Source organism: Pinus tabuliformis, chromosome 2_1 (assembly GCF_031772625.1).
Source record: "Pinus tabuliformis cultivar Carrire ecotype Pingquan chromosome 2_1, CPIR1, whole genome shotgun sequence".
Lineage (NCBI taxonomy): Eukaryota > Viridiplantae > Streptophyta > Pinopsida > Pinales > Pinaceae > Pinus > Pinus tabuliformis.
The window spans coordinates 539,543,288-539,557,444 of record NC_142299.1 but is presented as its reverse complement, the minus strand read 5'-3'; the positions used below and the strand labels follow the sequence as shown (position 1 = coordinate 539,557,444).

The following is a 14,157-nucleotide window of genomic DNA, read 5'->3' as shown; positions in this document are numbered from 1 at the left end:
TGGGGCAGTCCCTTTTGTAGCGTCCATATTCTTGACAGCGAAAGCATTGGACTTTGGACATATCTCTATTTCTTGTTCTTCGTGGACCAAATTTGCCAAATTTTCCCTTTCTCTTGGCCATGGTAGAAAATGCTTACTCTTTTGATCCCACATCATCCTTGGCTTTGAGTCTAGTCTCCTCAATTTTGCATAGAGACCAAAGTTCACTTAGTGGGGTAGCTTCCTTCTTGGCATATATGCTTGATGTGAAGTTGCCCCAATCCTCAGGTAGAGCACTGAGTACTACAGTTGTCATTTCTTTGTCAAACATGACTTCTCCTAGTTCTTAAGGTGATCTCTCATCTCATAGATCTTCATGCAGTAGGGAGTTATTCCTTCCTTTGATATCTTCATCTTGTACAAATCATTACATAGAGATATCACTTCTCCAACTGTGCCTACCAAGGATAGCTCTATTGGTTTATCATAGATTTCTTTTCATGCTTCAAATTTGGAGACATAAGGAATGAGAGAGTCCTTGATAGATTCTATTAGAATCCTTTGAGCTCTTGTCTCATCCTTATTGTACTTTGCTAAGGCTTGAGTTTGTTCCTTAGCAGGGATGGTGATATTCTCTTTGATGAGATCTAGAAGTTCATTCTCCTTGAGAAGTAAATCAGTCTGCTTCTTCCATGCAACGAAGTTAGTGGTCCCAACCAATTTGTTGCATTCCTTGCAAAAAATCATTGAGGTATGTTCAGGAGGGGACATGTATATACTTGATAGAGTTTGTGATGTAGTAGTCTTGCTTTCCTTTTGAAGACTAGATGGCTTGCCTTCTTGGATCTTGATGATCTTCAAATTGCTTCCTTCAAATACACTTGCTTGATGATGAGATTTTCTTGGAGAGAAGGACTTGACTTGTAGTGATTTTTCCCTTGAAGATGGTGTAGGTGCCTTGTAGTGATTTTTCCGTTGATTGGATCTTCCTGTAGGTTCCTTTATATGAAAGGCTTCTCTTCTTGCTTTGTAGTCTTCCTTGATGGATAGTAGATGGTAGACCTTCTTGTCCTTCATGTATTTGAGACTTCTTGTCTTGATGCTTCAACCTTGTAGATGTTCTTGAGATGTCCTTCCTTGATGTGTCACCTTATGAGTGTTCTTGAGATGCCATTTCCTTGACGTGTCACCTTAGCTCCAATACCATGTTGAAGAATCTAGGGCAATTAGATAAGATAGGATTCTTTCTAGACTTGATAACAATTTGTGAAGTAATTTTTCTTGTTAGCTTGATCTTATTCTTATTATTAGTGTATGAGTGTTTACTTCATCAAACTGCTACCAAAACACAAGAACACAAGATATTGGCTCTCTGCCAAGGAAAAACCTCTCTCTTAAAGAGAAAACCCCTTTCGTACATTTCTCTTATTGAAGCTTCTATTGATCAATGGCAAACCCTAGACCCTTGACAATAATATCTCCATGCACAAGCCAAGTCCTTCCTTCTTTCAGCACTTCGTACTCCTTTTGACACTTTGTTCTTCTTCCGAAAACTGGTGATAGTCCTTGTTATGCTAGCTCTAGAAGAGATATTTCTCCTTGATCCTTAGCGAACTCTTTTACATAAGAAGAGACTTTTCTCTCTTGCCCAACCGAGCTCTTTCTTGGGATGTACTTGCAAACTTGTTATGGCAGTAGTGCAGCCCTATTTCTTCGCACGTGTGAGGGGATTCCTTGTGATATTGACCTCTTCCTTCTTCGCTTGAGAGAGCTCCTTTTTCACTTGAGTGAGAAGCCTTATAGGCCTACATTGATTTCCCAACCAACAAAATTATGTGACTGTGATAGTAGTGTTGTAATGACCACAGGAAGAGGCTTTTTCCTTCGCACGTGTGACTATAATAAGCCCTAGAACAGACCTCTAAGGCTCTGTGTTTCTTCCTCCTCCTTCGTTGTCCTTGTTAGCACTCCAGGAAACTCTCCTAGGTTGTAAATCGGAGATGCCCGGTAACATGTAATCTTCAATATTGTTCTCTGAACTATTGGAATAAATGATGGTTTGGATCAAGCCAGATAACCATTTCAACTATGTTTTTACTCAAGACATGCATGAACACCCCTAATAACACAAGGCTTCAGACTATAAATGCTCAATATTTTGTAAATTTAATGGATAGATGGAGAACACTGACAATACCAGCAGATTGCATACATGAACACATATGAATGGCTAGCTACAGGCAGCAAAGAAGCTTGCAAATCTAATATATCAAAGCAGAGATAAGATGACAGTTATCTGGCCTTAAACACAGAGAAACATGAACAACCTGTTCAAGTGCAAGCTTAGAACAAAAGAGAAAATGGACATTTGAACATATAACAGCAAAAGGAGCTTGTATTACTAATGAATGAAGATGAGAAGCTTGAGATTCAAAGTCTCATTAGTCTCTAGAAGTTGAATCCTTGTTACATGTAGTTTTCTATCTTTTATAGGACCTTTGCAATGCTCCTCAGCTCTCTAGAAGGCTCGGAGTCTTAAACTTGTCTGATATGTCCCTTAACTGTTTGATTCCCTCAATAGGCAGGCATGGCTCGGAGGTTTTCCTCTTCTGACAGAGGAATAACCATATTCAGATATTTTGGGCAGCCTGTTGTGATGCCTGGGAGCTCTCTCGTGCCAAAGATGCCCCATCATGTTTGTTAGGATGACTGCTGCGCTGGCAGGACTGTTAATGCTCCATGATTTCGTTTGATTTGGGTTGCAGCGTGCAGTGGCCCTTCTCCTTCCCTTTCCGGGCTCTGTTTTCCAACCGCTGTCTCTCTGTCGAATCCTTCTTCTGGTATGTAACATGACTGCAAGACTCCTCTAAGGATGGCTTGCCGCTTGAACCTGCAATGGAGTGGCTATCGTGCCTATGAAATCCCTGCATCGGTCCCTTTCAAATGATAGCCATGAATGTTTTTCTGTTGTTGTGGCTGTTCGGGTCATAAACAACGAAAATGCTGCACTATTGCTAAATCCCGCCCATCACTGTCATCGCCAATCACACAAAGCCCGCTGTTGTGTATTTTCCGTGGATTTCGCCATGTGGGAAAAACATTAAAAAACGGGAAAAAGCGGCCCTTGCGGACCTCAAGCTTAATAAAATATTGCTTCCCGGACCCTTTTGGGTCCGTGTCTTATCGCATATCGCAAACCCAGTTTCCCTTTGTATTTCACTCATGCAACGAAAATGCACCAAAAACCACTGAAAACAGCCTTAGCACGGACCTGAAATAATATGCAATAGAGTGTTCTATAACCGTCAGGTCCGGTTATCGCATCGCAAATACTTATGTGCGAAAGGCCCCGACCCTTGGTGAAGCGCTGCTGCGATACACCGATTTGCGATCCTGCGATGAGAAGTGGGCCCTCTGACCCTTTGGAGCCGATTACCTCTGATAACGATCCCTCATCGTTGATCGCAAATCGCAGTCCCACTTGGTCCACGTTTACCCTGCTAGCTTACCTTCGCCGATGCGATACAGTGATGCGATTTGATCGCAATCGCATATCGCTATATGTAAAGGCCCTGCCCCCTGGTCTTCCCGATCTGCGATCCGCCGATTAGATCTGGGCCATTGATCGGCTAGATCGGACGGTGACTGTGCATTGTTGGGTTTACGCCTGTGTAAAGGATTTTTTCTTTGTAGCTTTTGAAGTGTTTAAGCCTCCCGATAGTGTGTTGCCACCCTTCTGAGGGCTTTCCGGCTGCAACTATTTTGATCGGTGGATGACCTTTGACAAAAATGGGAGATTTCAACAGCATGAATGGATCCCTTGGCATGATTTTAAGCAGATTTGCGGACTTTGGGAGTGTCTTGGATCCATTTATGGGCCAACCAAGCAGACCAAGCCTGTCTCTGATCATAGAAAATCCTCGTTGTATAGCAGAGCTAACAGTCCTTGGAGACTCTTTTCTTGTCCTTTTGTTACCCTTTACTTGCATACTTACTTCGTTGATTTCAGAGGTGATTGTGTCTTATCATTGGAGTGGATAGCCTCTATATATAGAGGTTTGTCCCTCCTTTAGGCCGACTTGAGGGCAACTTGACTTTTCCACTTGACTTTTTTATTTTTAGCAACCATTCTACATAGCCAACAATACACTTTCTGGGCACTTCAGCGCAGAGCCAAGGCGAACTAGCTAGCACTCTTGGAGGAGATCTCATATTCACCACTTGGGCTTAGCTAGCTTGCCTTGGGCAAGCCCAGGTGCATACTTTCTAGGCATTTATTGTACTTCGTGATTTATTAATGAAATGGCTCAGCGACGTAGTTTTTGGCTTTAAAATAGTGTTCTGATGGTTTGAGTAATTTTCTATGGTTTTTGCTATGTTTGCTTTGTTTATCATTGTATATTTCTCATTAGGAATATTACAATGGTATCACAATACGCTTGAGATTAAGAGGAATATCAGAGCACGCTGAGAGGAATATTATAGTGGTATTCATTCATCTATTCAGAAATTGTGTCTTTGACATAGCACGCTTGAGTTGAAGCCAAGTCTACAGTGCTATTTAGCACACAAGTGTCTCCGAGCAGAGATCTCAACCCTTGCTTTGGTGTACTTCAAGTGCTAGCCCAAGGAGGGAGTTCCATCCAGTTTCGATTGTTTCAGCAGTGGGAGTGTGATTTTGTGGGGAGGAGAAACTAGCAGCAGCACAGGGATTGTGCAGTGCTTAAAGGAGACACACTTGGGAGTTGAGGAGTGAAGGGAGTTTTGCCCTAAGATTTGAGGAGTATGGGAGAGCCCTTGCTTGGAGTTTGCAACTATTTTGGGGAATTTTCCAGCATTTTGGAGGAGCAGCAAACACAGAATCTATTGCATCTTACATCTTCTGCTTCCAGATGGGGGGCCAAGCAATTGGGGCCAATTTTGTTGAAGTTTCTAAGTCTACTTAGCTAGAAACCCTCCATGTACTTTATCTGATTTATTCCTACCTACTTGTTATTTTACTTAACAAATTATTTACAATGTAAATACTGAAAATAAACACTAGTGCATGCTCAACATATTACAGATCAGCAACTAAAGGAAACAGATACAATCACACCATATGACACCATTATTTTTGGACAAATGTCCCCGGAAAAACCCAATGTGGGGAAACTGGTGTAGCTATATGAGGGCTATCAGAGTACAATCTGGGTGTCAAAACTAGCCTACCCAACAGATAATTTCCTTGGCAGTAATACCTCTCAATTTCTGACAAATTTCCTGGATGAAACCCCGGATAATCCTTCTAGCAGCTACTCAGCACCAATCCACCCCAGAAACCCCAGCATCAACCTCTCTCTTGACTACGTCAGCCCCTCTCTGCCTAGCGCTGGCCCTGCGTCACCCCAGATGGGTCTACGTCAGCCTTAAGAGGCCCTGCGTCACCCCAGATGGGTCTGCGTCAGCCTTAAGAGGCCCTGCATCAGCCTTCTAGCCTTCTACATCAGCAACGCTACCCTCGCTGAGGCTCTGCGCAGCTCTCGGCTGCCTCTGTGTAGCCCTGCATGAGCCTTGGCTAGCTCTGCATCACTCTCCCTGGCTACTGCGCTGCTCTCCTGGCACTATCTCTGCCTCTCTATCTCTCTATACTCAATGCCCCTCAGTTGCAACTCCCAATCACTAATTCTATCTCTCTTAGCAAACCCCGTTCTAGAGAATAGAATCACTGATCACTCTGGTGTACTCTCCAAGTGACCCTCAAGCCTCCTCTTATACTTTTCTTGTTGACATATCAATGGCCGAGACTAAGTTCCTAATCAACGGCTAAGATTAGATCTGGCTTGATCCATGTCTTTTGGGCCATTCTAACATAGTTTCATATTAATACACATTAATATTTTATTTTCCCTAAGTTTAGACCTAGGGACTCCATTAAAAATATTAATTAAAATATAATATCTCCTAAACTGTTTAAAATCTTCCCAAACGCTTTCTGGATATTGAATATCTCATGTGCCCCAACCTCTCCACCAAATTTCGTGGCTAGAGGACATCCGATACTACCCCAAATCAACAATTTTGGAGCGTCAAAACTAGGACAAACCCTTTCTGGGTTTTTGACAAGGACCTCTGAAATAATTTGGTAGAATTTTCTGGGCAGATTTTAGGGGTCAAACAAGGGTCCCAATTCAGCCGCAACTAGAGGAGCTAAAGGAAATTTGGGCCGAAATTCCGAGGTCAACATTTGGTCAATTCCTTTGTGGGTTTTTGTGGGTTTTTGGTGAAGAGCCTGGGGTAAAATTCCTAGAATTTTCTAAACACCGAAGGAGGCCCTAGCAACCATTCTATATAGCCAATAGCACACTTTCTAAGTTTTCAACGCAGAGCCAAGGAAAACAAGCTAGCACCTTGGAGGAGATCTCATATTCACCACTTGGGCTTAGGCTTTAGCTAGCTTGCCTAAGGCAAGCCCAGGTGCATAGTTTCTAGGCATCTGTTGTACTTCATGATTTAGTAATAAAATGGCTTAGCAACGCACTTTTTGATGCAATTTTATGGGTGTTTAATTGTTGTCTGAATTTTTGTGTTGTATGTGTATTTTTCTTGTTTAGCATTGTTATTTCCTTTTTGGAACATTACAACATATGTGTTTCACTAGTTCACATATTGATAAGATGTAATCAACATAATATGTCCTCATATGCAATATGAGGTGGTTAACAAAGATGAAGGAACTATGTATAGAAGTTCCTGGGAAGCAATATGTGAAGAAAGGAAGAAGAATTCATGAAAGATGCAACTATAGTCACATAAGATAAGTGATCAAAATCCTATGACTAAAAGAATTGGCTATGACATCTCCACAGAGAAGGTATGAAGACTCTTATGAAGTCTGTAAAAGGAGACCCGTGGCATTGACTATCTTGGAGATGTGTTTATGAATATGCAGGATGTTGATGTTGCAAGCAAGCAGATGTCATGATGAAAAGCCATCATAAAAGGTAACTTTGATTTGATGTTCATTTTGATTTTTGAACAACATCTGGTTGGGTTGAAACATGGCTACCGAAAGAGACTTGTAGATGTCACCTACAACCAAGAATGGATGGAAGATCCTAAAAATAATATGACTGGGAAAAGATAGTTGAATGAAGAAAATCCAGATGTGAACTAGAAGATCGCTCTTCAATGAAGAGAAAGATGACATGACTAATGGTTCAACCCTATGGGTTGGTGAAGGAAATTGACGGATGGTCGATACCCTACAAAGAAAAAAATAGAAGATGAAGGCTCTAGAATGATGAAGATGAAATTCATGACACTGAAAGGAGCAGCCCTACGAGCAGTTGAAGGTATCATGATCTCCACCAAAGAGCAGATAGTTGTTGTTGATAACAGGTCCCTAGTTAAGAGGGAGCTTGGACAAGTCCCTGGATGAGAGGGAGCTTGGGTATATTCCTTTATAGGAATGAGTATATCTTCCCTAGTTGAGAGGGAGAGATAGACACATCATTCTTGTCTTCATATTGTGAAGAAAGAATGGAGGATTGGGTAAGCATCTGAGACTGATTCCAATACTCTTTGAGGATGAGGTAGGGCATCCAAGATAAGAGTAGTCAAAGAGGAAATTCCTTGAGTATGTGTTATTCCAAGATAGGAATTATCCTAAAAAGACATACCCTGTGAACACCCAGGTGCGGTATGGGCCTTGAGAGACAATGATGATGGTGCTTGTCAGTCATTGGTCTCGCCAACATTATGCTCTAATCTTGTGGAGAGATACAGTTGTTAGTCAAGGCCTTGCAATGTGACAATGTTGGTTGGTATGATGAGATGCGCTGGCATAAGCTAAGGAAGTAGCTTATGAGATGGCTTACCAATCCGACTCTTCTTATGATAATTATTCAGTTTGAGAATGTCCAATCATCTCGTATGGGTTATGAATACCTCCCTAGTAAAGAGGGAGAGTTGAAATATGTAACTAGGTTCAGTCTTCATAAAGGCATATGTAATCATGATTTTATGCAAAAGGAAAGATAAATTTATTATTGTTATTCTTGAGGCATGGGTTTCATGCTCAGGGGAAATTTATTTCTAGGTCAAGCACCCATTAAGTGCTTCTAGGGCTTGTCATTTAGTCTACAAGTCAATTGAGCCATTGGCATGTTAAATATTATAAAGGAAAATTTATTTGAGTAAAAAATAGAGTAAAAAACCCTCGTAGACCTTGTCAATATGCAAGTAACAAGTTGGCCTTATCAAGTGACAAGTTAGCCTACAAGATGTGACAAGAAGCCTATATATAGAGGACTCGACCTCATTTGCAAAGACCATCCAAGTAGTTCACAACAAGTTCAATCAAGCAAAAAGGAGACCTAAATCAACAAAGAAGGAGATTCTAACAAAGAAGAATTCAGTTTTTGGGATCTATTTTTGAGCTATCATTCTCACACGTGCAAAGGAGAACTATGGCACATTAAGGTGCAGCAAGTTCGAATTGCAGTTGTCAAAGACAGTTGAGTTTTGGGTCAAAAGGAAGTCTCCCTTGCAAGTCAAATTGATAAGGAAAAAAGTCATCTCAAGCGAAGGAGAGAGGAGGCCAAAATCACCATAATTCTCTCACACGTGCCACCTAGGGTTTCTGCAGCAGGGTCTGAAAACTATAGGTTGAATGCAGTATAAGATTGCAGGTCCGAAGTTGAGATCAAAGAAGAAAATGCAGCAATATCAAGGCAAGATTGACTTGGTTTGACTTGACAAGTGGAAAGGTTTGACTATGTCTTGGAGGGGTTTTTAGTCAAGGGTCATAGGTCTTGGAATTCATCAATTTAAGTTCCATAAGAAGAGAAGAGTTCTTGCAGGTTTTCCTCTTGTCTCATTGTTCTTTGTTGTTTTGGTAGTTGTTTGATGATACAAACACAATAATAATCAGATTGAAGAAGAAACTAATCAAGTTAAAGTAAAAATACATCACAAGTAGTTATCAAAGTAAGAGAAATCATCCAATCTGCTACCCCTAGATTTCTCAACAAGAATGGAGTCACTTGGGTTGCTAGAAGCCCTATGTAGGTATCATTAATGACGCCTTAGCCTCCTTCCCCAACACTTCTCCCAACAAACTTGTTCTAAGACAAGCTTTGATAATTGAAGAGAAGGCTTCACCATAGCTTAGGCATATAATTAAAATTAACCAAGATCTTTCATCTCACATAGGGCAAATCTTGTATTCACTCATCTAGCATCATCACCTTGCATCTCAATTGACTATTGTAATTCGAAATGTGAGCTCATTCTAATACTTGCAAGTTTCACATTGTTATACTTGTTAATTTCAAGCTTATTGTCTCTTGAATACTATCGTTACTTGAAATACAAGTTTTCTTGCAAGTTCTCTCAAGTCTTATTGCTCATTATTTTTAATTGCATATAATCTTTGATCTCTTGTACTAACCTTATCTTGCAGCATATCCTATCTTGTGACTTGAGGTTTCATTTCCTTATTGTGTAAGTGTTATATCCATATTTGAGCATTGTTATTAAGGCACTGATATTTCATTTTTATCTCACTAAGTGTCATATTGATCTAATTGAATCTCTCTTTAACATTGACATTGTTCAATAATAATAATTATACTTGCCAATCAATCCTAATCCAAGTTATCAAGACAAGTAATCGTTTTGCCTTAGATCTCCTAGACTTGGTGTTTCAACACGTTTTCCATCCTTTAGGGACTAACCCCCATAGCTTGCCTAGGAGAGAGCTTAAATAGAGTGACAAGGGAATAGGTGACAGCCCCTACTCTGAGCATTGCACCATAAAGACTATACCTTTTGGGGTTGGAAACTTCTCCCATGTCTAGGTGTACATCTTAGGCGACAACAAGCGGCACACCCCTCACCTGAGGGAGAGTATCCCCATGTTACAAGCACTCCCCCCGTAGGTCAGAAAACACTCTAATCTAGAAAAGAGAGGGATTGTGTTGGTGACAAACACCTTCCCCAGCTGATCATTTTGATGACTCCCTTTCCTAGCGGATGATTTTGAGTGATAACATGTGCAACCCAGGAATGGGTGTGCACACCTTATCTATAAATTCTAGATTACAAACTGACCTCCGAAATCATTTTTGAAGTTCATCCTAGTAGCTAATATGTCAAATATTAAAATCATCATTAACATTCAGTAGACATTGTGCAATGTTTTTGAAGAGAGAATGAATGAAAGTGAAACATATGCCCTCATTTCCACCTCAAAATCATCTGATCAGAGGTTGAATATTAGAAAAAGCAAACTGAAATAGGCAAAAAGAAAAGGGGAAGGAGAAACACCTTTTCTTGCATATCCAGATCAGGCACTGATAGGAGATCTACCACAGACTTCAATAATTCTTTATCAGCTTGAAAAGGGGGAGACGGACTGATAGTTTCCATAGCTTGGTCAATCAAATCAGCCACCAAAAACAGAGATTTTTTATGCAACCGGATGTCGCTGCTTGAATTACTCATTATATCCTATAAAACAGGAGACAAAACTCATGTCACCATCTGATAAAATTTTCACCTGCATTTTTGTCTAAACATTTAGCTGAGAACAAAGATCGGTTTGCATAATACTTGTAGCATCAAAGCTCCGCCTTCTATGTTAAACACTGCCTGCCCATCGAGATTATTCCTGATCACAGCAGAAACTGCATATAAAGCCTTAACTGCCTCCTCAGAGCAGATGGATTTTACCATCCTCATTAATTTAGGTAAAACGCCTAGTTCAAGAATCTGCATTCATTTAAAGTGTAAAATGAAAGTTTAACAGTAAAATAGATATGCTGTACGCAATCTAAATAAGCTTACTCATAGCATTTTGTCACACAGTCAAGGGGCATTAGAAAAAACAAACTGCATAAATTTCGTAGATGATTTGCTGAATAATATTTGATAGAACAAAATCTCCAACACCTGTTTCTGAACAACTGGATTATTTTGACTTGCTTTCCCAAGAACCCATGCAGCGGTTGTACGTAACTCTTCCTCTATTCTATAGAGCTCTCCAACAACAGCAGTGAGACCTCCAAGTTTATTTAAATCTGAAATAGCAAACAGAAGCCTCCAGATAAGCAATATACGTTAAATGTAACCTATAATCTTCTATAATAATGATATCAGAAGTTAAAACTAAACTAAAAAGTTTTAATAAAATCTAGTTAATGAACTCTATAAATATAATAATAGTACCTAAATGATAAACCATAAGTTCAGCTAGCCATGAGGCAGTGAACCTGGTTAGAGCATCAGAAGTATCTAATACAATCTTGGTATTACACCTCATATTGTATGAGGTTCCACATTATTATTTTCATCACATTCATGGAAATGTGCTGCTGGTTCCTTAGAAGTCTTTGGCTTGGGAGGGTATCACTTCTCCTCAATTGGAAATTGTGCTTGTTACTGGGTGGTCTTCTTACATGTGCTTGCCTTGTTGATCACCCCTTGGTTGCAGATTTAATGGTTGTGGAGCATGCTATCTAAAAATGGTATGGTTGATATGCTTATCTTGGATATGGATGATGGTTCTAGCCCCCCAAGGAGTTAGATGATGTGTTGGTGGGAGATAGAGGTTTCATGACATTGTTCTTGATTTTTTGTAATGACTTAGTGGGTTGATGTGTATGTCACTAGGATGGGATCTTGTACACGGTCCTCAAGTGTTGGATATGTGATGGGGAACATACTGGATGGGTTAGCACTTCATTATGTCCCTTCTCTTATGATAAGCTATGGTGAGATGATTCATGCTGCCTTTGTGAGATTTTTCCAGGTGATTCAACTTTATGATGTAATGTTTGCTAAACATCACCTAGGGGGAATGTGTTTTATGATTTTATTACCCTCATTGATATGTTATTTCTTAAGTTTGAGTTAGAGGAGTGGTACTAGATATGATTTGATGGCGATCTAACCTTTGTCCTAAGGTTGGATGATGACTTTTGATGTCATAATCTCTTGGTGGTGCTGCACATTAGGTTGGGCTTTATGTTCTATTATTATCATCATTGGGTTTTGCTAGGGAGATTATCTTCTATTCACATGGTGCAACACTTTATTAGAGTGCACCCTTCATTGGCACACATGTTCATGGTGATTTAACCAATTGATAACTATTTAGAGGGGGACTTGTTAACTCCTAGATTTTCCCCTTGCAGATCCAAAGGATTAATGACCAACACATTTCGTCACGATGCAGGTTCAAAGACATATGCAAATAAAGTTTTGCTTGGGCTGGGGGCTGGTTTCAAGGAGACTAGTTGCAGTATGGATTTAGTGATGGTCCAAATATAGTTTTTACACAGATTTGAGAGAGTTTCTATTTTTAGCTAATGTTCCACCAAGGTTCCAGGACGAGGGGGCGAGGGAGCAAGGGGGCGCGGGAGCAGCCTATGCAAAAGCTCCCCGCCATTTTTTATGGAAACATGGGGGAGCGTCAGGGTCTTAAAAACTTGTAAATATAAAATATATTTTATTAATTGAGTCCACTATGACAATTGGGTTTGAATTGAAAAGCTGCAAAGCATGATCATTGATATGAATATCATTATCTAATATCATATAAATTTAAAATTCTAATTTATAATCATACATCATACATTATGATTAAAGTTTAAAGTTTAAACCATATTGATGTTGCACTTCCTATTATGAACAGTGAATATTCAATATTGACATAAAATTATAAAAGTCAAGTTTGATACATCATACATCAAGAGTCCAAATTTTATAGAATTATAAAGATTAAAGTCAAGTCTGATACATCAAGAGTCAAAATTTTCAAGAGTCAGCTGTGTGTGTGAGCGTGTGAGGTCTCAGCTGTGCGTGTGAGGTATCAGGCTTCAGCTGTGCGTGTGTGGGTGTGAGGTCTCAGCTGTGCGTGTGAGGTATCAGGCTTCAGCTGTGCATGTGTGGGTGTGAGGTCTCAGCTTGCGGCTTTAGAACATAATAAAACTGAAGTTTGAAACAATGAAACCCTACGCTTAAGTGTTAAGAGCGTTAGTTTTAAGGTTAATTAAATTTTAGTTTTAATTTAATTAAATTTTAGTTTTGTTTTAAAAATTAAAACATGTTCTTGTCCCCCCTCGTCCCCTCATGACACCCCTCGTCCCCCTTTTTGGAAACGCCCCCTCAGGAAAGGGAAACGAGCCCCTGGCACGTCCCCCGGAGTTTCCTCATTTTTGGGAGTGTGGGGAAACGACCCCTACTCGTCCCCAATTCCCCGGAGCGCGGGGGAGCGAGGAAACTAGACCCCTGGGGGGGCGAGTCCCCGGGGAACACTATTTTTAGCAATTCTCTTACTTTTTAGGAGATAGAGTTTTGGGGTCTGCATGGTAGTATTGATTAGTAGTGGTCATGGCACACATTAGGTTGGGCTTTATGTCCTGTTATTATCATCGTGGGCTTTTGCTAGGGAGAATATCTTTTATTCACATGGTACAACACTTTATTGGAGTGCACCCTTCATTGGCACATATGTTCATGGTGATTTAACAAGTTGAGAACTATTTGGAGGGGGTCTTGTTAACTCCTAGATTTGTCCCTTGCAGATCCAAAGGGTTAATGACCAACACATTTCATCACGATGCAGGTTCAGAGGCATATGCAAATACAATTTTTCTTGGGCTATGGGTTGGTTTCAAGGAGACTAGTTCTAGTATGGATTTAATGAAGGTTCAAATATAGTTTTTGCACAGATTTGAGAGAGTTTCTATTTTTAGCAATACTCTTACTTTTTGGGAGACAAAGTTTTGACACTTGCATGGTAATATTGATTACATATTTAAAGTTCTTATGAACTCAAGATTCCAATGAGACTTCTCCAAGTGACATGCATGGTACTTCATATTTTTAGTAGGTTTCATTTGGAGACTAGCACGTCAAGGATAATCGTATAATTGGGATCCTTGCAAGAGTCTAAATTTGATGAGCTACTTTTGAGAAACATGCAAGCACTTTTTATTTTTATTAGTAATTATATGTTGATTTTAATTGTAGATTCAGATTCCTTGCTGAAAGACAAATCTAATGAGTATGGTTTCATGGACATGCAAGATATTTCTATTTTTAGTGGTCGCATGTCAAATCTGGTTATATATTCGAACTATCCACTGAAAACCAAGTACGACGAGGCTGTTTTCATCGACGTGCATGATG

At 40.0% G+C, this 14,157-nt stretch overlaps 1 protein-coding gene across 1 annotated transcript in view; it reads right to left on the bottom strand.

Annotated features, from left to right (window-relative positions):
- LOC149201411 (uncharacterized) overlaps positions 1-14,157 on the bottom strand; it is a 408,568-nt gene that overhangs the window by 102,701 nt on the left and 291,710 nt on the right. Inside the window, exons 4-6 of the mRNA XM_089402942.1 lie at positions 10,915-11,042; positions 10,576-10,734; positions 10,291-10,473 (exon numbers count right to left, since the gene is read on the bottom strand). Coding sequence (XP_089259068.1) covers positions 10,291-10,473; positions 10,576-10,734; positions 10,915-11,042 — 470 coding nt within the window. The remainder of the gene's footprint in view (positions 1-10,290; positions 10,474-10,575; positions 10,735-10,914; positions 11,043-14,157) is intronic.